General features: G+C 43.2%; 1 protein-coding gene across 5 annotated transcripts in view; it reads left to right on the top strand.

Annotated features, from left to right (window-relative positions):
* The first annotated feature begins 288 nt into the window (after positions 1-288).
* The window catches only part of SUCLG2 (succinate-CoA ligase GDP-forming subunit beta), a 389,660-nt gene continuing 363,666 nt past the window's right edge, over positions 289-26,282 (top strand). For 4 of the 5 annotated variants that reach the window (XR_006214899.1, XM_042979378.1, XM_042979379.1 and 1 more), the window contains exons 1-3: positions 289-446; positions 6,563-6,631; positions 15,645-15,749. Coding sequence is in view for 4 of the 5 variants with exons in the window: in XM_042979378.1 (XP_042835312.1) it covers positions 363-446; positions 6,563-6,631; positions 15,645-15,749 (258 nt within the window). In the remaining variant the exon portion in view is untranslated. The remainder of the gene's footprint in view (positions 447-6,562; positions 6,632-15,644; positions 15,750-26,282) is intronic. The other variant, XM_042979376.1, reaches the window with a different exon arrangement.

The following is a 26,282-nucleotide window of genomic DNA, read 5'->3' as shown; positions in this document are numbered from 1 at the left end:
CCAGTTCCACCGCTCGCGGCAGTGACTACTGTTCGCTTGCCCTTTGGTCCTCGGTAGAGTTTAAACCCCACGACCGCAGGGCTGGGGATCTGCTGATGCCCACAGTGGGTGGCGCGGTGACAAGGCCAAAAGACCCCCGCAGGCTAAAGGCGAAGACGGGGCGGGGTCGGGGACCGGGGGCGGTGCTGGCCCCGCCGGGCGTGGGGCGTGGGGCGTGGGGCGCCGGGGCGGGGCCGCGCGCCGGGGCGCGGGGGCGGCCGGGGGCCGGCCGGGCCCGCCCCTCTCCTCCTCCTCCCTCCTCCTCCTCCGACCTCGGCCGCCCGCGCGCAGTCGGCTCCCCCGCGCCGAGTTTCCTGTTTAAGATGGCGTCCCCCGTGGCAGCGCAGGCCCGGAAACTTCTGCGAGACCTGGCGCTCCGGCCCCCGCTGCTGGCGGCCAGGTCCCAGGTGAGCGCGCCCGGTGGCTGGAGCCGCGCGGAGGGCGCTGGCGGGGCGGCCGCCTGCCCGGGTCCTCCCGGCCCTCGTCGTCCTCGCCGCCGCCTGTTTCCTCCCGGCAGCGGGTGCCGGGCGGCGCGGGCGCTGCATCCCCGGAGGCGACGCGCGGAGCTGCTCCCGGGCGCGTGGGAGACCCCCCCCCAGCCCCCGCTCGGGTGTGGCCCCGGGGCCGAGGAGGGCGCCACCCAGCACTCAGCAGTCGCTGGCGTCGGTTCCCTGGGCCCACGCGGAGGGCGCCGGCACCGCACCTGGCTCCGCCTGGCAAGTCGAGAAGTTCTCTGGCCGGGTTTAGGAGACCTGAGGTTTTACCATCCACGTTGCCAGCTCTCCTTTAGAAACGTCTCGACCTCTGAGCGCGTGTGTTAGGCCACGTGAAGAACATGCCCAGAAACCCATCCCAGCCTGGCTGGTATTGATTCACCTCCCTGAGGAACTTTCTCCGGGGGGACTGTTTTTGCAGATTTCAGGGGCGCCTGAGTTGGCAAAATGCGGGGGTCGAGGAGGAAAGTGGGAAACGCTCTCCTTTCCCTACAACGAGGAATCAGCCTCGTCACAAACACATGTCAGAGCATTCCCCCTGTCCACTTTCTCCTCGTTTATAGAGAATAGAAAGCTAAGGGGCCGAGTAGCTGTTCAAACTTGGCCTCCTGTAGATTGTAGTTTCTGCAGAATGGCACGAGTCGAAGTATTCAGAAGCCTTTTGGGGGGTTAAAAGTTGGTGATGGTTCTTGGAGAAATCACTCAACTGCTCAACTTCTGATTGTCCACAGATAAGTTCTTCCCCCCTTTAAAGAAAGGGCAGCGTGGGGCTCAGCCACAGCTGAGCAACGTCCTTGTTCATTTTCCCCGTTTTTAATTTATGAGAGTCAAATTATCACATGCAATTTTAACCAGGATATGCATAGCATAGTTTTTAGGACAATTTATTAGATAGCTACCAATGATTCTTTGGGTTACTCTAAGCGTTGGCTAATTATATGCAAGGTTTTGTTTTTTTTTCTTTTTTCCCCTCTCATTTCCTGACTTCTCATTTCTCTGTTTTTGTTAACGTAAATTTAAAAGGTGCTAATACTTATTACTGTAATAGCCTTAATAGGCACTTGACAGTATGGTGGGATAGTGGAAAGGAATGGCAGTTTTGTCTAATTAAAATCACTAATAACTATTGTAATGCAGTGAGGAGAATACCTCCAGGTGATCAAGTCCTATTCATTATTTAAGTGTTACAAAAAACAACTGTAGTGCTAACTATGAGTGCAGGCTTGAATTGATGAGACACATGGGGCCCTGGGCAGTGAAAACTCAAAGCTTTAATTGTACAAGGAACCCAAGTGTTTAGCCGAGGTGTGGTAGGGCTTCCTGCCTCACCAAGAAGTGAGATCTGAACGCAACACTCCAGGGAATCTGTCTGGGGACAGATAGCCTTGGTTTGGCAAGACTGGGCAAAAGGTTCTGTTACCTCGCTCCAGCCAGCAGCTTTGATTTACATCACTCTTGGATGATGTGTTACCCTGTAAGCACAAGGTTTCAAAGATGAGAATTTTTTAGAAGTTCAGGTTAGTACTTAGTGCCCAAGAACCAGAAATGGACATTAGCCAGTATCTAGTGCATCCAGCTTATTTCACACGTGGAAAATTGAGGCCTAAAGAAATTCAATGACTTGTTCAAAGTTATAAAGAGAGTTTGTGGCAGAACCCCATTCCAGAATAGTTTACTTTTAAGTTTCTGTTACACCGGGCTGTTGCTTGGTGAGTGTAGACTTCATTAAAATGCGTCATGTTAGCATTGAGGTTAGTCTGCTTATCAAGTAGCAACTATATAACATCCAAGTCCTAGAACTACTGACATTTAAATTAAAAAAAAAATTTTTTTTTTTAACTTCATTCATTTTTGAGAGACAGAGGCAGAGCGTGAGCGGGGAAGGGGCAGAGAGAGAGGGAGACACAGAATCTGAGGCAGGCTCCAGGCTCTGAGCTGTCCGCACAGAGCCTGATGTGGGGCTCGAACTCACGAACTGCGAGATCACGACCTGAGCCAAAGCCGGATGCTCAAGCGACTGATTCACCCAGGCGCCCCTAAATTTTTTTTTTTTATAAATCTCTTAGAATTGACAGTATTAGGAGAGTATTGCTCATGACTTTTAAGATACTTTTTAAATTCTTGGGTTCTTCTTAGTATCTCTTCCAACAGAGTCTCCTTTGGTGTTGTGCGTACCTACTCCCTTGGCCACGGCAAACATTACAGTTGAACATGACCCCCTTTTCCCACGAACCTTAAAAATCCTAAGTATTTTGAGAAATTTGTTGCCAATCTTGCCTCACACCTAGTTTTTACTAGGGCCTCGTGCAGAGCTGTTGGGTATGCAGAGATAAAAGGCCCAGTTTCTGCTTTGAGAAATAACTGTAACCATTCAAAAAGATGTCCCTAGAATGACACTTTAGCTCCCTCCCCTCACCCACCCTGTAGTTAAATTTAACATTTGACACATATTCCCGAGGTTTAATGTCATTGAAATTTCTTATTTCCTCTGCTCTTGGCTTCAGTTATTTGACTTATGATTGATGTTATAGTCTTAGAAAGCCTGCTTTAGCCATTTCTTATTTTACATACATTTTTTATTCAGTCTATACCTAGGACAGGACTGTTCTAGGTGCTGATATTTGGGGGTAGAGAACAAAGCCGGCAGAGCACATGGCCACATCATACTTGATTTTAATGGGGGTGGGGAAGGGCTAGACTGTACATACATACATAAATAATGATGATGATTTCAGCCAGGGACAAATGCTACACAAAGGTAAAATAGAATCCTGGGATGGAGAATGAATAGCTTAGCCAAGAAGGTGTACATAGATTAGGTGGTCAAGGTAAACCAACTTGATAAGGTGGGGTTTTTGTTTTGTTTTGTTTTGGCTTGATTTTTTTGTTGCAATGTAACACATGTACTGAAAATGTACATATTATAAATGACCAACTTGAAGGGTTCTCACAAACGGAATATGCCCAGGTCACCAGATTCAGATAAAAAAACTAATCATTTAGTGGCAACCCCGAGGGTCCCCTGGTGTTTCTACCTGTTGCTGCCTCCACCCTGGAAAGGGTCACCAAGTCCCTACACTTACACCACCATACCATGGTCTCGTTCCTTTCTGTACTTATGTAAATGGAATTGTACAATACGTAGTCACACGTTCAATATTAGGTTTATGAGATCTTGGAGGTGACTTTTTGACATTTGAGCTGAGACCTGAGTAACCAAAAGTAGCCAGCCAGGTGAAACTTTGGGGAAGAGGGTATTAGGCATAGAAGACAGCAAGTGCAAAGGCCCTGAGGCGGGAGTGAGCTCAACATGTCCAAATAGTTAAAGAGGGGAAAGTAGTAGTACCAGTAGTAGCTTGAGGTAGGCAGGGGCCAGATCATGTGGGGATTTGCAGCATCTGATAAGGAGCTTTTAAGAGTCTAGAGTGGATAAGTGACTTGCTCAAAGTTATTTAGCTAGTAAAAAAATAGCTGGGTCTGAAACCCAGTCCTGGCTGCTAAAGATTAGGCATGTAATTACTGTACTGTATAATTCCTACTGCAGACGTAGGCTGGCTTTGAAACTTTTAGGGGGAATGTTCTGTGAACTCAGTACTCTAGTAAAGATCTCATCATTGTTAGGGGATTTTTCACATGTAAAGGCTATGTTGCTGGGTCCAAATAGTCCTCCAGTAGAACAGGATGCTGTACTACATGGCAATGTCATACAGCATGACACGGCTGCGGTGGGCACAGAGATGAGCCTACTCTGTAGGTCATGTCACATGGGAATTTTGGTTGAGGGCACAGAGTTTCAGTGGTTAATGATAATCCCAAAGGTGGTATTGTTGCCCTTCTGCACACGTTCCCTCTCATAATGGCAGGGTGGGGTTTGCGGAGCTGCTGTGTGGTGAAGGGTAGACCTTGTGGGAAACACTGTCTGTCAGGTCCCCAGCTGTGGAGTTGTTGTGTGGTTCTCTGCAAAGCCCAGAGCTTCTGTCCAGGAACTCCTGGAGGAACACATGGTTTTGAAGGAAACTGTTTAAACCCATGCCCCTGCTGTTGTATTCTTCTAAGTGGGTGGCTCCAGCTTAATTTTCTGCTCCTTCAGGATGTAGGAGGAGAAAGAGGGATGCATGGCTTTTAGAAGTGAAGGACTAAAGGTCCCGTGTAAGTCCTTATCAGCTAAATGAGCCTGTGGAGGTTGGGCCGGAAGTTGTGACTCACATATTTGTGCCTTTTGCCTAAAAGAATAAATATCTGACTTTTTTTTTTTTTTTTTTTTTTTTTACAGCTGCAATTTCTTCTGTTAGGGGAAGAAATCTATCTCAGATAATTTAGAAGCTAAACTGTTGACCTTCTGTGTGGGGAAGACCTTTAAGTGTCCCAAATTGGTTTTGTTTACTGTAAATGAAACTGATCTTTTATGGGCCAGGGATGGAGTGTGCAGACCCATGGTAGTGAGAACGTTGCTGCCTGTGTATCGTAGCCCTGTTCCGCAGGCACAATGCCCAGAAAGTCACTGAAATAATACCTCATATTTTGGGAAGGAAGAGAAATTATCTACCTAACCTCAGATCATTTGTCCTTCAGTTCTCTTTACTACTCAGTGTGGGATTGTCACTTGATTTATCACTTTCTGTTACTCGATGGAAATGTTTTCCATTTCGATGAAATCCCTCAAGAACTTGAGAGATTTGCCTACGTTTGAGCAAATTGTAAAATCAATATCCTAATGAAACTTTGGGAGATAATACTCGAGTTAGTCTGGTGAAGAGGAAGTGGGGAGGGCACTGCAGGTGGGGTGGGCAGTGTGCAAAAAGGCAGAGGGGAGAGAGAACGTGGGGGAAAAGTGCAGGAGTCAGTTCTTGCCACCCCTTTTTGTATGGAGAAGGGAGAGGCAGGTATGTAACTGAAGGTGATCTTCTAGACAAATGAGGAAGGAGGATGGGCTGTAGAAAGCCTAGAACTCAGCATGCATAGAATTCCATCCTAACTAAAAACCAAGCAAATATTGTTCATTTTTTAAAAGAGTTTATTTATTGCGGTACCTGGGTGGCTCAGTCAGTTAAGCATCCAACTTAGGCTCAGGTCATGATCTTGCAGTTCGTGGGTTCAAGCCCTGTGTCAGGTTCTGGGCTGACAGCTCAGAACCTGGAACCTGTTTCAGATTCTGTGTCTCCCTCTCTGCCCCTCCCCAGCTTGGGCTCTGTCTCTCTTTCTCTTAAAAGTAAACATTAAACAAAAAAAAGTTTATTTAGTGAGTTTTTTTTTTTTTAAGTTTATTTATTTGAGAGAGAGAGCGAGCACATGGGTTTGGGGGGGGGGGTGTTGCGGGGAGTAACAGAGAGAGAGAATCCCAGGCAGGCTCTGTACTGTTAGAGCAGAGCCCAACTCGGGGCATGAACTCACGAACCATGAGACCTGAGCCGAAGTCGGACACTTAACTGACCGAGTCACCCAGGCGCCCTGCAAGTATTGTTCGTGTAGTTGGTTTTCTGAACACTTGGTCTGTGCCTGGTGGTATTGGGTATAAGCTCCCTGAAGGCGACAACTATGTCAGTTTAGTTCTTCCCTGTAAACCCAATGTTGACGAGAATGCTGGGCATGTCGAGGTTGCTACATGACTGAGTGAATGCAGATGGGAGATACACGGCCCCTACCCTCAGGGGGCTCAGAGTTTGGTGGCAAAATTGGCGTGCAAACCAAGAATTGTACTAGGGCATGTGAATGCTGCATTTGGGCTGTGTTTTTGGTCCTCTCAGTGGCTGTGCTTGTTCCTGCACTGGGGGGCTTGCTGTGCTCTCCTTCTGAAACATTGTTTCCTCTGCTCCCAGGCCTGTTCTGTTCCTTCATTAGCTCTCTGACTCCATGTTAAATCTTCAGACAGGGCTTTCCCTGAATATTTTATCTGATTCTGCCTCTCCCCAGAGATGTCTCTCTACCCCTTACTTGCTTTATTATGCTAACGTTTTAAAGTCTGGTGATTTATTGTGTTTCTTCTTTGTATATTTATTTATTGTCTGTCTTCTTCCCTCTCTCACAAATAGAAGATTGTGAGCTCATTGAGGCCGAAGATTTTCTTATGCATCACCAGTTTCCCCAGCTCGCCTGACAAGGTATTCAGTAAGCTTTTGTGGTCTCAGTGACTGAGTGCGGTTCATAGAGAAGAGGGAAGGGCAGGTAAGTAACAGCAGTTGAGCAACGATGCAGACAATCGAGGCAAGCGAGGAAGGAAGGGGCTGTAACAAGTCTAGTTGTGAAAGGACTTTCATAATAAGACTGTTCATTTCGCATGTGCGCAGAGACCCTATGCACCGTGATCTCTGCATACCATTTCTTTAGCCCTTGCAACATTACTGCTAAGGAGGTTGTATTGTCTTCGTGACACGTGTAAGGGAACATCACGGAGAGGTCAAGAGCAACTTGCTTAATTACAGTTAGAGGCGAGCAAGTCACCTGCCTCATGCTGACAAGCCACCTAGGCTGTTAAAACATTAAACTGTTGCTAAAGGATCCTATTTGGGCGGAAACATCCGGTTACACTGATTGCTTGCATTTCCCAGTCTCTCTGCCCTGAGTGGCTTGTGCTGACTCAGGTGTACTGATCTGTGTACCAGGTTGTCTTCTCCAGGCTCTTATCTGACTCCTTCCCTGGCTGGCTTCAGGCTCTGGGAAACAGGGTAACAGAGAAGAGGGTGTGAGTTCTGCATTCAAATCGAACAATATTCAAATTCTGGGTCTGCCAGGCTCTTGCTTTACAAAACTGTTGAACTTGGTTTAACCTTGATTTATTGTTCTCTGAAAAGGGATAAATCTCATATGTGGTTACAGAGAGTACATTTGACATAATGATATGGTTGGCTCACAACGGTTATTTTTCTTACGGCGAATTTGAAGCTAACTTTACTTGCATTTTTTTATGCTTTACTAAGCTAGAAGCATTTTCCCTTCTCAGATCTGATACACATGTATTGTTTGCTGCCATCTCAGGGTTAGGCACTAGCTTGGTGTTTTCCATATGTTTTGTTCCCTTGAATCTTTGCACCAACCACGTGGGACCGAGATGATCATTTTCCATTTACATCTGGAGCACTTGAGGCTCAGACAGTCCACAGCCTGCCTCCTGTACCCCAGTTCTACATTATTCTGCAGGGCGTGAAGAGGGCGTGAAGAAGAGGGCATGAAGTGAAGGTCTGTAGAAGCCCAAGGTAGCAGTGGGGAAGGTCACATGGTGAGCTCTGTTGCACCATCCTGGATGTGGCTCATTCCAGAAATGTTTGCACATCTTCGTGTTTACTTAGTAGTGATGGCTTCTGGACCTCATGTGTGTCAAAGATCTGAGGTGGCGGGACACCTAAAGAATAGACTGTAGTCACAGCCAGTCCCAGGTGCCTTTCGCTGTCTGCCCAAGTGTGGAGCACTGACTGTAGCGTTTCGGGTATTCTGAAGTTGTGAAATTGCATTGCTTTTGCAGGGTGGGCTCCGGGGGGTGCTCCTGGAGGACAGAGCTTCCTGGTATTCTGACTGCAGACTTGGATCAGTGTGCAGGTGACACGGCCAGCTTTTGCCTCTTTCAAAAATGGTTCCAAAAGAATAGCACTTCAGCACCAGTCACGAAGGCATAGATTTCTTAGGCTTAACTCTGTAAAGTTTATTTTTGTTTTAAAATTGGAGGGATTTGGTATAATGTATAAATTGATGTTGGAGACATGGCCAAGCATTAGGGGTAGTTGTGTGCAAATTTGGGACCTGTGGGGGGGGGGTGGCATGTGGGTCTGGTGTCTCTTTTCCTACTACTTCCTGTTTCTCCATGTGCCCCGCCCGCTTCCATTTCTGGGCTGTCTGGGTACCAAGGTTGTGACTTGTGGGCACCGAGGAATTCAGGAGGGCTGCCTTGTGGAGTTTCGGGTGGCGGGGCAGTCAGAGATGAGGCCGGAGACCAAAGCAGGGGCAACATTCTGCTGATCCTGGCATCTGGTATTGGAGTTAAGGTTTGTTCTTGAGGGCAGTGGAGAATCATTGAAGACTTTAGATAGTGAGGCAAAGGGGGAAGTTTGAAGCTTTAGAGGACCCTTTCTGCATATAGGATGGAGATGTGTGGGGGAATGTTGCAAGCATGGGGCTCCCTTGGGGGACTGTGCACTGATTCAGTGCCCTTAGTAATTGTATCAGGAGAATGTGCGTAAGGCAGGACTGGGGTCAGACTGTCTGGGTCTAAATCTTGCCTTAAACACTGATAATTCTTTTGATCTGTAAGAATTACGTATTTTATTACAAGACTAACTTTTTCACATTTCAGCATCTCTGAAAACTAAACTTTTTTTATTTGAGAAGGAGAGAGAGAGAGAGAGAGAGAGAGAGAGAGAGAGAGAATCCCAAGCAGGCTCCACGCTCAGCATGGACCTCAAGATGGGCCCCCATCTCATGACGAGGGGAGCATGACCTGAGCCAAAATCAAGAGTCAGATGCTCAACTGGCTGAGCCACCCAGGAGCCCCTGAAAACTAAACTTGTTTGCATACTTGTGATTGATCTACAGGTTTCCTTTTTTCTTCTTCCACCAGTTGTACATAACATGGGAGAAGATGGGGGCTTGCACCAAAATTAGGTTGGCTGCATAATTTGTTGCCAGGTTGGGATACTTTGAATGAAAGTGACCGTGAGCACTGTGAATTGTTACCACACCAGGGCAGCAGGTGTAACAAACCAAGACTGTTTCTGGAAAACCCTAACTGAAATGGATGAAATGTTGGTAATGGGGGTAGGAGAGAAAGATTGGCGTTATTAAGGCAATATGCTGGTCAGGAGCCATGATTTCTTCTGATCCACAAGGTGCTGCCTCCTCCTATCCTGTGCTGAAAGCAAAAAGGTGATAAAAGGCTCTGTACCATCCCTGAGCCGAGAGGGTGGGAGCAGCCACTCTGGTTATAAAATGTCCCTGCTTATCTTTACTCCTAGAACCAAGTACTTTGACCCTATGGCTGGGTGTTCTCTGGACACTTTGTTAGGGCCTCAGAAAAGGAACATGCAAATAAAGGAAGAGAAATAGAAAGCCCCATACATCTGCCAGCCTTCCCAAGCACAGATGTCTAAACCTGAGCACAGTGACATGCTTTCCCAAGCCTGAAGCCTTTTCTGGGGTTAATGACATCCTGGGCCCTGTTGAAATGGTGCATTCTGGCTTTGTTATTCCCTTCTGTGCTCTCAGTCTTGTGTGGATGGTGCTGATGCTTCTTAAATCTTCTTTGGTTGAAAGAGACCTGCTTGGACTTATCGCAAGAAAAATAAAAGGTTTATTGAAAGGGACATGTACTAGAACTCAACACTAATCTTCCTTGGTGTTGGCTCTTCTGTGCCTTTTCTGTACTGTAACCAGTCACTTACTCATGGTTACATCTCTTTGTAACTTCTGCCTGCACATGACTGACTGTCCAGTCCCATGCCCACTTTAGCCTCCCATCCCCAAAACATCATCTAGCTTCCATCTCCCAGAATAGTATACTTTTTAGGAGAAAATCTTGTTTGTCTAGCTCACCATTTTGTATTCACGTTTGGGTCACTGGCCAGCTGATAGATGGACTGTTTGGCATAAGGTATCTACCCCCACCCTGCAGCCCATGGCTAAGATGGGGGGCGGGTCTTAGGAGCAGCACCATGGTATCCCCATGTAGCAGAGCTCTGCATGCAGTGCTGGGGGGGGGGGGGGGGCGTGGCCTGGTCCATTAAGAACATCATTATATTTTCCATCCTTTGTGAACTTCTTGTCTCTAAGATCACATTTTCATGATTGATTTGTTTCCTTTTTCACATTTCCAACTTTCTGAAGATTTCCTTACAATTCACCTTTTTTGTCTGTGTTGGACTAATTTACAGGGGTTGAAGATAATGGCAGTGGGCCTTGTTTTAGACTGTTTTCTTATGATTACAATGAAAAATATTTCTCAGGAAGGAATTATTAAGTGGGAAGATGGGTTGTCATGAGAAGTCAGCTCATTTGTCCAAATACCCAAATGAGTATTTCAAAGACACGTGTAGACAGTGGGCTTCTATGAGCCCAGGGCACTTCCTCAGCTTTACTTGGAAGAGTGTTCTGCGTTGAAGTAACCCAGCTTCTCTTGTGGGTTGAAGTGGTTCACCTCCACTTTACACTTCCCAAAGAGGATTTGTTTGGGTCTTTTTGCCACCACTCAGTAATGAGCTGCTTTCTTGGGCACATCCTTCAAGCTACGTGCAGAGGCCGCTGGTTCCCACGCCAGTCCCTGGTGCAGTCTGCTGGGACTGAGGGGGCAGGGTTCATTTCATTCAAACGCATGGTCTTGTGAAACTTACTTATGTATTTTATTTGTAAGACACACGCTTTCCCCCCACACTTCAATGTCTCTGAATTCCAGGTGTGTTTTATGCTTGTGCCATAGATTGATTGGGAGGGTTTTTCCCCAATGGTTACATAAAGATGGTACGAAAACGCTGTTGTTTGTTAGGTTTGATGGAATTACACCGTGCCTGAGCTTTCTCAACTGCAAAATGGGGAGAGGTAGAGTAGTCACCCCCCAGAGTTGCACTGAGCATTAACTGAGCTCATGCACACCATCTTAGCACTGCGCCCTAAATGGTTAATAAATATTAGTCATTGGTTTTGGTATTTTTATCACTAACTATAATCATAAAGGCTTTATTTTCATAAAAGACCCCCTTTGATCTTTCCCCCACTTTCCCTCTAAATCTGCTCAGTGCCTTGGCTTATAAGAAAGGTGGGTAATGGAACCACAGGATAGAGACTCAGAAGAGTCAAGGTATGGAATGACATGAGGGGCGAGGGCAAGGCTGCTTGTGGTCCCTTGTGTGTGCTCGGGAGCAGAGGAAGAAAATGAAAATCTCTTGGGAAAAGGACTTTCTTGCCTCAGCACTGATTGGGAGTGGAGTCCAGATTTTTAGCCTTATCAGAAAATATTAGTTTTCCCCCAATCGATGGACCTGTCTTCACATTTTTATAAGGAAACTATGGTATCGTTTGCTTGATGTCCCCCCATCTTCTGATCCTGCTCTCCTAGTTGCTGTCAAGATGCTGTGGTTACAGTTGCCTGGACTTTGAAGGACTTATTTGGGTTAACTTACTTTTGAAAAGAAGGGGAGGAAAACCACATTTAATATGCACTCTTATTCCAGCCTTAGGGCTTACATAGGCCTTTAATAAGTAATATAAAGAATGCTGAAAGTTATTAATTATTTTTGATTAAGGGAATAAACTATTAATGGTGAGTGTTTCTTAAGACTCAGAACTCTTTCTTAAAGTGACATATCATTAAACTTGAAAACCAACAATATAGGGAAAAGAAGAATGAATTTTTCAGTTGATAGCTTTTTTATAATTGGCATGAAAAAATAAATGTGCTATTTGGCCAGTTAGAAAAACGAGATACATTTTGAGGTAGTGGAGTTTTAAACCGATTATCCTCACTAATTTAAAATGATGAAGAAGGGTTGAATGACCAAGTGTTGAGGAGGCTCCTTTGAAATGGAGGCAGAACTGTTGTGATTGGTCCTTGGGGAGACTGAGCCTAGGGGGTAGGTTCTGACATCGATTCAGATATATGGGTTTTCCAACACCACCAGGCGGTTCTCACACACCATTTGAATGTCCTGTAATTCAACTCCATTCTGACGCTGCTTGCTGGAGATAATGTCACATCCCACAGGTCAAGGGCTCAATCCTAAAACTTCTGGCTACCCCCTCCCTCACACCAGTCTCAAGTCCACATTGCCACCCATGCTTCTGACTGACCATAGATTTGCTGATTCCGTGATCCCCACTCCACCCCCCCCCCCCCCCCCCCCCCCCAGGTTCATTCAGTCTGCTAGAGCAGCTCCTGGAACTTAGAGAAACATTTTACTTACTAGATTGCTACTGGTTTCTTACAATAAAGGGTGTAAGTCAAGCACACCCAGGGCAAGGTGTGCTACTAGAGTTGTACAGCTCCCATGCTCTCTGAGCACACGACTCTCCCCGGGTCTCGGTGGGTTCACCAGCTCCAGAGCTCCCAGAATCCTGTAGGTCAGGGATTTTTATGGAGGCCTCATCACCTAGGCATGGCTGATTGAATATTTGGTCATCGGTGATTGAACTCAGTCTCTAGCCCCTCACTCATCCTTTAGGAGGGATACAACTGAAAACTCCGACCCTCTGATTACTAGCTTGGTTCCCCTGGCAACTAGCCCCCATCCTTAGGTGGGGTCCAGGTCACCTTGTGCACATAACAGACCTGTATCACTCTCATCACTTAGGAATTTCCAGGGGTTTTAGGAACTCCATACTAGGACCATGGATAAAGACCAAATACACATTTCTTATTAAAATCACAACATCGGGGCGCCTGGGTGGCTCAGTCAGTTGAGTGTCCGACTTCAGCTCAGGTCATGATCTCACGGTCCGTGAGTTCGAGTCCCGTGTCGGGCTCTGGGCTGATGGTTCAGAGCCTGGAGCCTGCTTCCGATTCTGTGTCTCCCTCTCTCTCTCTGACCCTCCCCCGTTCATGCTCTGTCTCTCTCTGCCTCAAAAATAAATAAACATTAAAATTAAAAAAAAATAAATAAAATCACAACATCACAGGTGCTTTTAGGATTGGAGTACCAAATCTAAAACTCGTAGCAGAGCATATTGGGAGCATAATGGATGCTTTCTTTTTTGTCTGATAAAGGTTTACGGTGAGGCTTTTATGAGTGGTATAAAATTGATTTTATAACTATTTTATATAAAATATAATTTAACATGGGGAAACTTACAGAGTTAAACTTCAGATAGAGATGAGAGAAAGTTATTAAGTTCCATTTCCATTAAAAGGCTGCAAGGGAGTATGACATTTCATTTATCTTAGTATTGGCAGTATATCAATAATGTTATGTCTACAGTAATCCATGAGTTACAGTATTCCTTTCTTGAAGATATTTTGTTCTGTGCTACAGGATGAGTCTATTTTGCCCCAATATACTTCAAAGTATTTTTTTAATAGGCCAGAAAAGAATCCTTTTCTTGGAACTTTGAAGTTTCAAATAAACAATATTGTCGTAATTTAAGTAAAATTAATTATGAATGCAAAGCAGTGTTTTTGTGATTGAATTTTGGGATGTTGAGGGAAGTAGCAAAGGGATTGCTTTTTTGATTCATAATTTGAAGCTGAAAATGCCTTTTATGTCTCTGAAAACCTTGTTTTTCACTTCTCATGTTTCTCAAGGTACTAAAAATATGTGTATCTATTTTTTATTTAAAAATTTTTTTAATGTTTATTTTATATTTGAGAGAGAGAGAGAGACAGAGCGTGAGTGGGGTAGGGCAGAGAGAGAGGGAGACACAGAATCTGAAGCAGGCTCCAGGCTCTGAGCTGTCAGCACAGAGCCCGACATGGGGCTCGAACTCATGAACCGCGAGATCGTGACCTGAGCTGAATTTGGATGCTTAGCTGACTGAGCCACCAGGCACCCCTGTATTTTTTTATTTAAAATTTTTTATTAATTTACTTTTTAATTTTTATTTTACTTTTGTAAAATATACGTAACGTAAAATTGTCATTTTAACATGTACATTTTTGTGGCAGTAAGTACATTCACACTGTTATGCAGCCATCACCACCAGCCACGTCCAGAACTTTTTCATCTTCCCTTACTGACCTTTGTACAAATTACATAGTAGCTCCCCATTTTCCATTCTGCCAGCCCCACAAGCTGCCATTCTACTTTCTTTTTCTATGAATTTCACTCTGGGGACATCATGTAAGAGAAATCATACAGTGTTTGTCCTTTGTGTCCTTTATTTCATTTAGCATAATGCCCTTAAACCTCACCCATACAAGTGCCAGAACTTCTTCCTTTTTAAGGCTGGATTATATTCAGTTGTGGGTATATACATTGTATGTTTATACGGGTGCGTAACATTTTGTTGATCCATTCATTCATCAGTGGACACTTAGCTTGCTTTTGCCTTCTGTCTTGTGAATAATGCCTCTGTGAGCATGAGCGTACAATGGATATATATTTTCTATTAACGTTATCCTGAGTAGAAATGTTGTCCAATGTATAGTTTGAACTATATTTCCTGTTTCCCATGTCGGGTTAGAATGTTTAAGAAACACCTTTGCTGTTAATATTTTCTTAAATATTCATATTCTTTTATTCTTACAGTGAGTGTTTGTTAATGCATCACTTGTTAAACGCACTTATCAGGCTCAGAAGATGGTAGGTCGATAGGACGCTAGGGCACATGGGACAGATGCTGCCTTTAAGGAACGGTCAGGGGGAGACCACAGAGAAATGGTCAGTTACAGGGAGAGGCGTTTGGTGTTGTAGAGGGCTCCCCAGGGCTTTCTGGAATGCAGCGGCACCAGTACCGTTTCTCCAGGGCTCGCCTACACAGTGGCTGGTCATAGTGTCTGTTTAGAAACCTCAAGTTGCGCACATGCAGGAATAGACTCCTGACACTTCCCGCCCGCATTTCACGGGCCAAGCCTGGTGCTGTGCACTGGAAGAGGACTGCCTCATGGCATCCTTACAGTGATCCTAGGAGGCAGGCATTCTTATTGCCATCACCAAGCCCATTTTTTAAAATATTTATTTACTTTTTAGACAGAAATTAGGAGAGTGAGCCGGGGAGGGGCAGAGAGAGAAGGGGACCGAGGATCCAAAGCAGGCTCTGCCCATGCAGGGCTGGAACTCAGGAACTGTGCGATCGTGACCTGACCGAAGTCGGATGCTCAACCGACTGAGCCACCCAGGCGCCCCCACCAGGCCCAGTTTTAAAAGGGGCAGACTGTGGTTCAGAGACTGCACAGAGCTGCTGTCACAGCTGTTGTCCCACACGGCTCCTTGCATTGCCACTCACATCCGTCTGTTCGGTTGTGCCTGTCGTGAGTTGAGTGGTGTCTCCTCCCAAAACAAATTTATACTTCAAGGCTAACCACTAGTACCTCAGAATGTGATCTCATGTTGAGATAGCATCATACAGAGATTATCAAGTTAAAGGAGATTACTAAGGTGGGGCCTAATCCAGTAAGACTGGTGTCCTTATAAAAAAGGGCAAATTTAGACTCAGAAATGTTAGTAGGGAGAACACCCATCTGAACATGAGTGATGCTTCTCTCAGCCGTGGGACAACAAAAAAGGCCGGCAAGCCAGCAGAAGTGACGGGAGAGGCACCGCCTCAGAGGAACCAGCCCTGAGGACACCTTGTTTGCAGACCTGTGACCCGGTACGTTACCCCAAAGCCCCCGGGTCTGTGTTACTTTGTTCTGGCAGCCATAGGAAACGAACATGGTGCCTTTTGTGGTTGCGTCACATGCAAGTTTCTTGACTCATCTTGAGCTTTTCCATCCTGGCCCTTTTGGCCTCTCTGAGTTTATCCTAGAGATGTGTATCTTCCATAGCTGCTTGGAAAGCCAGCTTATGGACCATGAATACAAGTTGTCTTGGTTTATGCTTTATATATTTGTTTTTGAACCAAACATTGTTTCCCCACTATATTATTCACCAGTGTGGGTTTGGGAAGCTCTGACCATTTCTGAAAGTGAGGTCATTTTATTTTATTACATATTTTTACTTTTGAGACAGGGAGTGTGAGTCGGGGAGGGGCAGAGAGAGAGGGGCAGAGGATCCCAAACAGGCTCTGCGCTGACAGCAGAGAGCCCAATGCAGGGTTTGAACTCATGAACCGTGAGATTGTGTCCTGAGCCAAAGTCAGACACTCAACTGACTGAGCCACCAGGCTCCCCAAAAGTGAGATCACTTTAAAGCAGGAAGAATTGCAATTAAGAAGAATATTGTAAAGAAATAGGGTGTGAGGTTTGATATCACTTCCTAAATAGGAATTGGGAAATGTGTTGACTGCAGCAAGAAATTGAAATAAATACAGAACCTTACTTATTCAGATGTGTCATTTCTGGTATTGTCCATTTGGCTTACATAAAAAACAAAGTTCATAATTTTTTGATCTCACCCAGTTCTTAACCATTCTCTGTATTCAGACAGCTCATCCAAAGTTAAACAGAGAACTACGTTTTAAAACTTATGTACAGGCCTTTTAAAAAAACAGTTACATAACTTATTCCAGCTGATTTTGTAATCAGAAGCTTAACACTAAGCAGTGTTTTTCTTCAGTAGTATAAAGTTGAAATTTAAGAATAATCAGCATGCAATCAAAAGCTGATTATAAATGAACAATAATGAACATAAAAGTGAAATCAATTCTGAGGGTTATAATGAAAGAAAAAAGGAGTAATAGCAGTAGTTGAAAAAGGAGAGTAATAAAAAGAGGTTATGCCAATAGGCAAATAGTGGATGAAAATCAGCAGTGATGTTCTATGGAATTCTCAAAGAGTTTGGGGGAGAATGGGAGAAACGAAGATCGTAAGAGTGATCATAAGAGCCAAAGTGTGTATAGTTGTATGGATTTACTGCCATAGATGCAGTCATCTAGGAAAAGTCTTAGAGTTTTAGGAACGAATCACATCTGGTTCTGGATGCTGGCAGGTGGCATGGAGAGAAACGGTTCAATTGTATCTGACAATGTAAGACATTCAGCTTCTCTGAGCCTCAGTTTCCTTATTAAATGGTTTAATGCTTATTGTACATTGGTTATGCACCAGGAATTGTGCCACGTGCAAGGGACAGGCACAGCTTGGCAGGATGGCTGCGAAAGTAACACGTCCCAGAGTGCAGGGCGCATATCATTGACACTACACAGAAGTGGGTGGTATCAGATACCAGTGAGTCACACAGTGAGGAAGTTGCTCTCTTAAATATCTTTGACACCTTAAGATTTTGTCCAGGAGAATTTTAGGTTTTGTGCCAGTGTGCTTTTTAAGATCTTCAGCTCAGGACTTTTTATCTGAAGTAGCCAGATCAATCCCTTTTGTTTTTAGATTGTGTTGATAATTATCTTCTCCTTAGGCAAACAGATGGGTCGTTGTTGAAAATAAAGTCATCTTATAAGTTAAAACCAGTCATGTAAAGAAATTGGTAACAGTATTAGTGTTCTGTGGATATAGCAAGCATTGTGTGTGAGCAGTTGTCATTTGGAAAACTTTGAACCAGAGTAACCTTGGAATTGCTCTCAGTTTGCATTCCCTGGTAGCAGATAGTGAGAAAAGTATTCACACAGAAGTAATTTTGTGGGGGAGGTATTTCCAGGAAAATTTGGAATGGTATGAGGGAAGTTGAACCAGTAGGAAAAGGAGGATAAGGAGGGTGTGTTATTCAGCTGAGACTCAGGGAGGGTACCTTTGCTTTAATTCCACAGGGCAGCTTGGGAGACGGTGTATGTGCATTACACACTGCAGTTGTCCCCATTAGGGGCAGTGGGAGTTGGGTTACTTACACATCCTCATCCCTCCCGTGAGGATATGAATTCCCGCGAACTTCCGGTTGTTCATGCTCGAGGGCAAGTGAGCATCAGCACCCCATGACAAAGGGCCAACAGGGGCTGGCTGCTGGGAGTGGGAGCACACAGGGACCGTGTAGAGGGATCCGAGGCCATGTGGGTGGAGCCCTGATAGCAACTGCTGCAAGTCTGTTCCATACTTAAGTGACATGTAAGCCACTCAGCTTTGTGCATTGGACATTTAGTTTAGTCCTTCGTGTCTTGGTTTCCTCATCTAGGTTAGAATAACAACAGTAGGAAAACTTTTAATTCTTCTGATGAAATTCTGGAATGTTAGAATGGTTAGACATCTTTGACATTTTCTCTTACACGATAAAGCAACTGAATTGCAGAGAAGTTAGATGTGGGAGACCATTTGTACTGCCTTGGTCATAGCAGGAACTTTGAACCCTTGTCTTTTGATTCCTGTTCCAGGGTGTTTACACTTTTTTACTGATTTACAGCTTCTGAATCAGGTGAGGAAAATGTATTTGGGCCTTGGGATATATTTTGTTTTTGATGTAAATTCTGTGGTTTATGTCTCTGCATGGCATTGCTTGGTTTTTAAGCTTTTCCAAATTAAGAACCATTTGAGTTTCTGCGAAGTGTTATTGGACATTTGGGTTAATATTCCCATGAACCTTTGCACTAATAAATCCTAGCTTTTTAATCTGCATTAAAAAGATATTTCTCTCAAAACTTGACATTTTGGTGAAATGAGTTTCTGTATTTTTTTTTGTTTTGAGGCTTTCTTCTTACACGTTTGAAGTGTAATGGACCACAGGAACCTGGAGAGTGTACCAATTTGTGTTGGTCTCCTTTCTGTGGTTCTCTGAGGGAGAAAATAGATGCTCAAGTTTTCTTGGAGATTTTAAAGAATCCCACATATGGATTGTACTTCTACATTAACAATGGTTAATAGAATTTGAAGACAATAAGGAACTTTGAAAAGGATTCAGTCCTAATGCAAACCGCAGGGCCATTTTATATGGGCAGTGAAGACTTGTTTATGGTCCCTGAGACAGAAATCTACCCCAGGTTTTGGCTGTTACGTGAACTCAGATTGGTGCTTTAAAGACTTTGTTTGCATTCACCTTTAGTAGCAAATACCGTTTGACTAAGGCTGTGAAGCAGGATGTATAGTTTAGTGGGTTAAAAACATAGGTGAGGGATTATGGGATGGGGAAATAGGGGTTGATAAAAGTTATCAAGGGGTTGATTAAAGTTTATACTTTAAGTTTTAAACATGAGTAATGTCTAAGGGTCTAATTATAACATGGTGACCGTTGGTGACGATATATTGCATAATCAAAATTTGCTAAGAGCGTAGAATTTAAATATTATCACCAAAAAAAAAAAAAAAGGTACGTATGAGAGGAGATAGAGGTGGATGTGGTAATTCACTTGTTGGGGTGAATCCTTCCACAGTGTATATAGATCCATCAAATCATTACTTTGTGTACTCTAAATACCTTACAGTTTTGTCAGTTATATCTCAATAAAGCTAGGGAAAAAATAAAAATTAAGCAATATGAAGGCAAACAAACTAAGACAAAATTAAAAATACAGGCTCAGGTGGCTGGGTTCTAATCCTGACCCTGACCTTAGTAACTGCGTGTTCTCTGGTGGGGAACTTAAACTGTCAAAACTTTTCTACCTGTGTCAGTTGAGGAACTACAACAAAGGGGGTGAGGACTTGCAGAGGTAAAGACTGCCAGGCATGTAGTAAGTGCTCAATAAATGGTGGTGATGGTGATGTTATTAGGAGTACTAGTTGTTTTGTTAGGAAGGATAATAATTTTGTCTGGTTGTTTAATACATTGAACATTTTCTTTTTTAAAAAATTTTTTTTTTAACGTTTATTTATTTTTGAGACAGAGAGAGACAGAGCATGAGCAGGGGAGGGACAGAGAGAGAGGGAGACACAGAATCTGAAACAGGCTCCGGGCTCTGAGCTGTTAGCACAGAGCCCGACGCGGGGCTCGAACTCACGACCGCGAGATCATGACCTGAGCCGAAGTCGGCCGCTTGACCGACTGAGCCACCCAGGTGCCCCGAACATTTTCTTAATAGATCATTTTACATATGGGTATGCCGTGAAGTCGGATTGTGTGGTATGCTTTTTCAAATAGCGAGCTAAATAATTTAAGATAAACACACAACCTACAAGTTTGGAAAGGAAGAATCATTTTTTTTTTTTTTTTAATTTTTTTTTTCAACGTTTTTTATTTATTTTTGGGACAGAGAGAGACAGAGCATGAACGGGGGAGGGGCAGAGAGAGAGGGAGACACAGAATCGGAAACAGGCTCCAGGCTCCGAGCCATCAGCCCAGAGCCTGACGCGGGGCTCGAACTCACGGACCGCGAGATCGTGACCTGGCTGAAGTCGGACGCTTAACCGACTGCGCCACCCAGGCGCCCCATGGAAAGGAAGAATCATTCTGATGGTATTCTCTCTGGACCATCAGAAGCGTGTCTTAGATAGTGAACTTAGTACCATGTTGTCTATGGACAAGCTTCCTGTTTGCTCTTCAACCCACTCTGGGCCTCATTCTCTTTTCTCCTCCTGCACGTGGACTCAGCATGAAAACACATGCTGATGTTTGTACTGCCCTGAACTATGAGGTCCCCTCAAACACTGGACTTGGCTATCCATGCGCTTCTGTACATCATTTCCTCTGCTGGAAATGTGTTTTCTTGACATGTCTCTTTGTTGTCTTCAAGATTTAGCCCAAATGGTACTTCTTACAATGCCTTCTGTGTTTGCTGCTGGCATCCCTCCCCTACTCCCTCTTGTTTGCGAGTCGGAGCCCCACATCAGGCTCACTGTTGTCAGCAGCACAGAGCCTGCTTCAGATCCTCTGCCTCCCCCCGCGTCCCCCCGCCCCTCCTCCACTTGCACGTTCTGTCTCAAAAATAAATAAGTCAGCGAAAAGAATGAGTATGTCCAGTTGCTGGCTCACAGAGGTTGGCAGTTAATCGAAGGCAAGGAGTTAGCTGCTTTTGATGGATGATTAGTAACTTTAAATTATCCAGGAGGAAGTATCTGGATGGCGTCATTAGAACTTGAAAAGTTGAGACAACAGTTCTCTTTCTCATTTAATAATAAAAAAAAAGGCCCATGAATAACTGATCAAAATTTAATTGAGGACAAAAAATCAGATACTGCTTCCAGGCATTTTCATCACCACCCCCCATGTGAAAAACCAATTACTTCATCCTTTTACCCGAGGAGCCCTTTAATGAGTGTGATTGGGAATAGATTGTAAGGGAAAAGTTAAGTGTTGATGGTTTAATATCTGTTCTTGGCTTTCAGAACAGGCTGGGGAACTTGGTGCTATACCTCTAGTTGGCTCTTATTTTCTATATTATTTATAGCCGTTAGCCTGCTTTTCAGTAAGAATTTAGTATACTGCACGGCAACCTGACAGATAAACACGGGAGTAAGTTGGAAAAGCTGTTTGGTTCTAATGTGAAATCTGCTTCATAAAGAACAGAGTATTTGAATCCTTCATTGGTTAATGTTGTTATCCTAATCCTAACTTATATTTAGTTTTCAGAGTTTACTTGGTGGCTCCTGATGTTTCCATTTATTTCATGGTATGAAATGCAAGAACGAATGACTCAGTGAGATAAACTATTTGAGGGGGTGTCAGAGCCAAAATCTAGTCTTTTTAAAAATATTTCATTTGTTTGGGTGTGAAAACTATTTCAGGAAGAAACCCTTTTGATTAAAAAAAAAAAAAGGTTCTGTTTTGTCATTATCTGGATATTTTATGCCTCTTTCCCACCAACTCTGGCTTTTTCTGTTACTAATCTAAGTGTTATTAGCCATCTCAAAATAGGATGTCTTCTAGCTTCACAGGTAGCTTTTGACTGTATACTGAAACTTTAGTTCTGATAGGAGTTTAATAAGATGTTTGAAACACTTTTTTGACGATCAAAGTAATATTTTCAAGGTATGAAGTTGCTGATGTACAGTGACCGATATAAAAAGCAAAGTCTTGGATTAAAACCCACGCATGTTAAATATTTTAGATGTCTTGTCTAAACAGGTAATATTATGTCATTTCTAGTTTTATATATGAATAAGAAAATTTATCTTGCACTTACCATAAAAAACTTAGAAGCTACAGAATGTATTAAAAGGCCATAAAGATCTCCTGCAGTCACCTGTTCCCTAGATAACACACTGTCAAGAACAGTGTGGACGTTTTCATTATTTTGCACACATGTGCATTAGATACATGTATGCGTTTTCTCTTAAAATTAGGATCACACTCATTAGATAATTTTGTTATTTCCCTCCCACCTGACGTCAAATCGAGAGTACTAACCTGTGCATTAACATTTTTTGCACATAGTATTTCTTATACCAAAAATTTGGAGGAAAGGAGGCTGCCCTCATGTAGATGTCCCAATTTATCTTGTCATTTGTTTATTAGCGGGCATTTGTGTTATTTCTGATGTTCCACTGTTTTAATGTTGTGGTGGATATTCTTGAACGGAAGTTTTTGTTTACTAATCAAATAAATTTTGAGGTGTTTTTTCAGATTGCCCTCCAGAAAGGCTGTACAGATTTATACTCCCTGTGGTGATTAATAATAGCAATAATAATAGTGGCTCCTACTTATTAAAATTTATTACAAATTATATGCCACATGCTATTCTAAGCACTTTGTGTGGATTAAATGTTTTATTCCTCAAAAAACCTAGCCTCCTTTCAGAGATAAAGGAAGTCAGGATGTAGTATATGACAATGTATGTTGTGTAGTATCCTCACTTTCATCAAATATGTTTTAAAAAAGTTTTCCTGCTTATTAGACGGGACATAACTTCTCATTGATTTCAGATTACATTGCTGTGATGCTGCAAAGATTGTACATTTTTTTCATCTGTCATAAATAAAAAATTATTTCTCTCTTAGGAAGAAATTTGTTCCTGAAAATCTCCTAAGACAAATTCTAATTCTTATTAGCCAAATATATAGTTACTGATGGGGGAGGTGGGCAAGGGGATGGGTTTTTAAATAAGTGATGGATATTAAGGAGGGCACTTGTTGTGATGAGCCCTGAGTGTTGTTTGTAAGCGATGAATCACTAAATTCTTCATCTAAAAGTAATATTACACTGTATGTTAACTAAACATATTACACTGTATGTTAAATAAAAATTTGGAGAAAGATGAAAAAATACAGTTACTGTTAGTGCACAGCTGAACTCCAAAATTAACACCAGTTTATGTTAAACAACACTGTTGACTCCTGTTAAAGTGGACACAGTTTCTTCAAGAGTTAAAATCAGCAGTCAGTATGTGAGATATGTAACAAGACAGTATCGTTTCATTATTTACTCTGTGATGTGTTTGTCACTCATGTTCCTTTAGCTTTGTTTTAGCTTTACATATAGCACACTTAATATTGGACTTCCCAGGCATTCGTTGATATTCACTGTTTATGTAATGGGAACTTTAATGCAAGCCCTGAGCCCTGCTTAAGAAAACCATAAAGTATACAGAAAAAAAAAAAAAAATCAATGCAAACAGTATAGGAGACAATCACTATTAGGAACTGGTAGCTCATGAGCACACCTAATAGCAAATGTCCACATAGAAGGCTGCTTGCACGCTCACTCTTGTTTCTCAGTTTTCAGCTGCGCCGAAGTCGTGAGGTAGCCCAAATGAGCCTTGCGTATACAAATGCAAATGTATGTCAAAGTAGGTTTATTAAATGAAACTCCTCATTAAGTTGAATTCTTGTAACCTGGTGGATGTATCTCAGGGTCTTAGTGTATTATAAATAATTGGGTTAGGGGAGGTTGACTGAAGCTTATTTCATGCTGTGTCGCTCAGTTAAGCCTTGTTAAAATTTTTTTTTAACTTTTTTAAAATTTATTTTTGAGAGAGAGCGAGAGCAGGGGGAGGGGCAGAGAGAGAGGGAGACACAGAATCCGAAGCAGGCTCCAGGCTCTGAGCTGTCGGCACAGTGCCCGTCTTGGGGCTTGAACCCATGAACCGTGAGATCATGACCTGAGCCAAAGTTGGACCCTTAAGCAACTGAGCCACCCAGGTGCCCCTACTCACTTAAGCCTTTTAACTGTTCACCAGTGGAGGGTTTGGAGCAAGGAGGCTATGTGATTAACTTTTAGTTTTCAAAAGACCACTTTGGTTATTGGACAAAGTAGACCATAGGCACAAAAGTGAGGCAGGGAGGCCGGAGTTAGGAAGCTGTTTGGAGGGTCAAATGGAACGATCCAAGATGATTCTTAGGCTACCTCCATCAGGATCACCTGGGATATTTGTTAAATGCAGATTCATGGGTCCCCTTGGATATAACTTGTGTCTAAAACCCAGGAATCTGCATTTTAACAAAATTTCCCACATTAATGTTTGAGCATCATGCATGGGTCTAGTGATCTTTAGGATCCATTTTAGCTCTAGCATAGGGGAAAGGCACAGTTGGGTCCGTTCATGATTTTTGAAGAAAGGAAAAGAAATATTTTAGTGCCGCCTTATGAGAATTCATTTGAGAGTGTGTTTTAGAAAAATAGGGAACATTTATTGGGTACTTAATAGGTACCACGCATTGTACTAATAGCTTTTAATAATTTTTTTTCTTAAACCTTCCACAACTGAGTAAGCTCAGCATTAATAACCTAATTTCTAGATGAGGCAACAGAAATCCTTAGAATCTTAAATTATTTTCAGTTAGGATGTGTTTGGCTATTAGTAAAAACTCTGTCTCAAACTGGCCTAAGTAATGAAGTCTTTATCATTGCATATGTTAGGGACTCCAGCAGTATGGTGTGACCCAGGTTGGGTGATTCAGTGGCTCACATATACGATTGAGATTCCAGGATTTTTGCTTCTCTCTGCCATAAAGTGTTTGGTATTGATCTTGACCTCACTCTGGAAGCAAGATGCCTTGCATTTCTGGGAGAGAGAGAACTTTCAGAGGAAGAACAGAGATGATCTTTTTGTTATTCTCCTAGGGAGAAGAAGTTCTTCCCATAACCCTCCAATCAGGCTTCCTGTCATTTGGTGCCGGGGGAAGATTAGGTATTTTGCTTGCTGCTGCAACAGCCCTTGTCAAAGGGTGGGATTCTCGTCTTTGGCTGAGACTGCTGCTGAATGGTTTAGAAAACGCGGAATCACTTAGTGTCCACTCCAGCCACGTTGCTGGTGAGTGGCAGACCTAAGATTTGAACTCTCTCTCTTGTCAGACCCCAAAGTCTTCATGATTTCTCCCATGCCGTACGCGTCCCTAAATATCTTTCTGCTTGCTATAAAGGCTTCCACTTGCACCTTTTCTTATTGGTTTCTTGATGGTCAATAATCCCAGATTATGTTTATGTGTCTCCTTGCTGGCTTTCTTTACAGACCAAGCCTGAGCTCCTAGCACGGTTAAAGGACTACATTTGCATTCAGCAGTGTCCTGCCCCAGTGGCATACTGGGTCAGTTAGGAGGTGCAACGTCAAGTGTTAACTACAACCTGGAAATGTGTTGATGAGCGTCAGCTTGTAAATGATGCAGGAGCCAGTTTCTGAGCCTTTGCAGGGACAGCACAGCCCAAAGGAGGCCCACTGAGTACATGTTTTCTCCTTGATACCTACAACAGTACTCTGAGGTCTGTACCAAATTATCATCATCTGCCATCATCCTCAGTTTACAAAAGAAGAAACTGAAGCTTAGAGAGGTTAAGTTGTTTGCCTACATTCACCCCATTTGTAAGTGAGAGTCTAGATTTGAATTTAGGACCATGAGACTTCTAAGCAAGCATTTTCATTTCAAGCTTCTTAAAATTGTGAAATAGCATAAAGTACTGAATAAAATCCCTACCACCTATGTGTAGTTTCATATGTAATCATAAAGTGAACATTATTCCCCAGAACCCAGATGGAAAGTTGCCAGGACCCCAAAGAAAATCCCATCTTCACTTGCTCTACCGATCGGTTAATGTTTGTGGTACTTATTGAGCCATAAAACTTATACTCTTAATTACCCTGCTTGATTGATTGTCTTCCTTAGCAAATCACAATATGGTATAGGGGAAAGCTGTATGAACCAGAAATCGGAGGCATAGATGCTCCCCATCTGTAATTGTATTTACCTTAGGCAAGTCCCATTTCTTTGAAAAAGACTGGCATAAGGCCAAATAACTTATAAAAACCTCAATTGCATTATCCAGATAAGGAATTTGCTAACTGGAATGTGAAAATCAGGTTGGAAGCCAGGTTTGGCTTGCTTTTTTTGTTGTTGTTGTTAATTTGGTAGTGTGGATACTTTTAACAACCCAGTGACAGACTTCACTCTTTTTTAACAGCAAGTATTTTGTTCATTTATGTAAGTCAGTAAATTGCCCTTACACC

Source organism: Panthera tigris, chromosome A2 (assembly GCF_018350195.1).
Source record: "Panthera tigris isolate Pti1 chromosome A2, P.tigris_Pti1_mat1.1, whole genome shotgun sequence".
NCBI lineage: Eukaryota > Metazoa > Chordata > Mammalia > Carnivora > Felidae > Panthera > Panthera tigris.
This window is presented reverse-complemented; position numbering and strand designations above follow the sequence as displayed.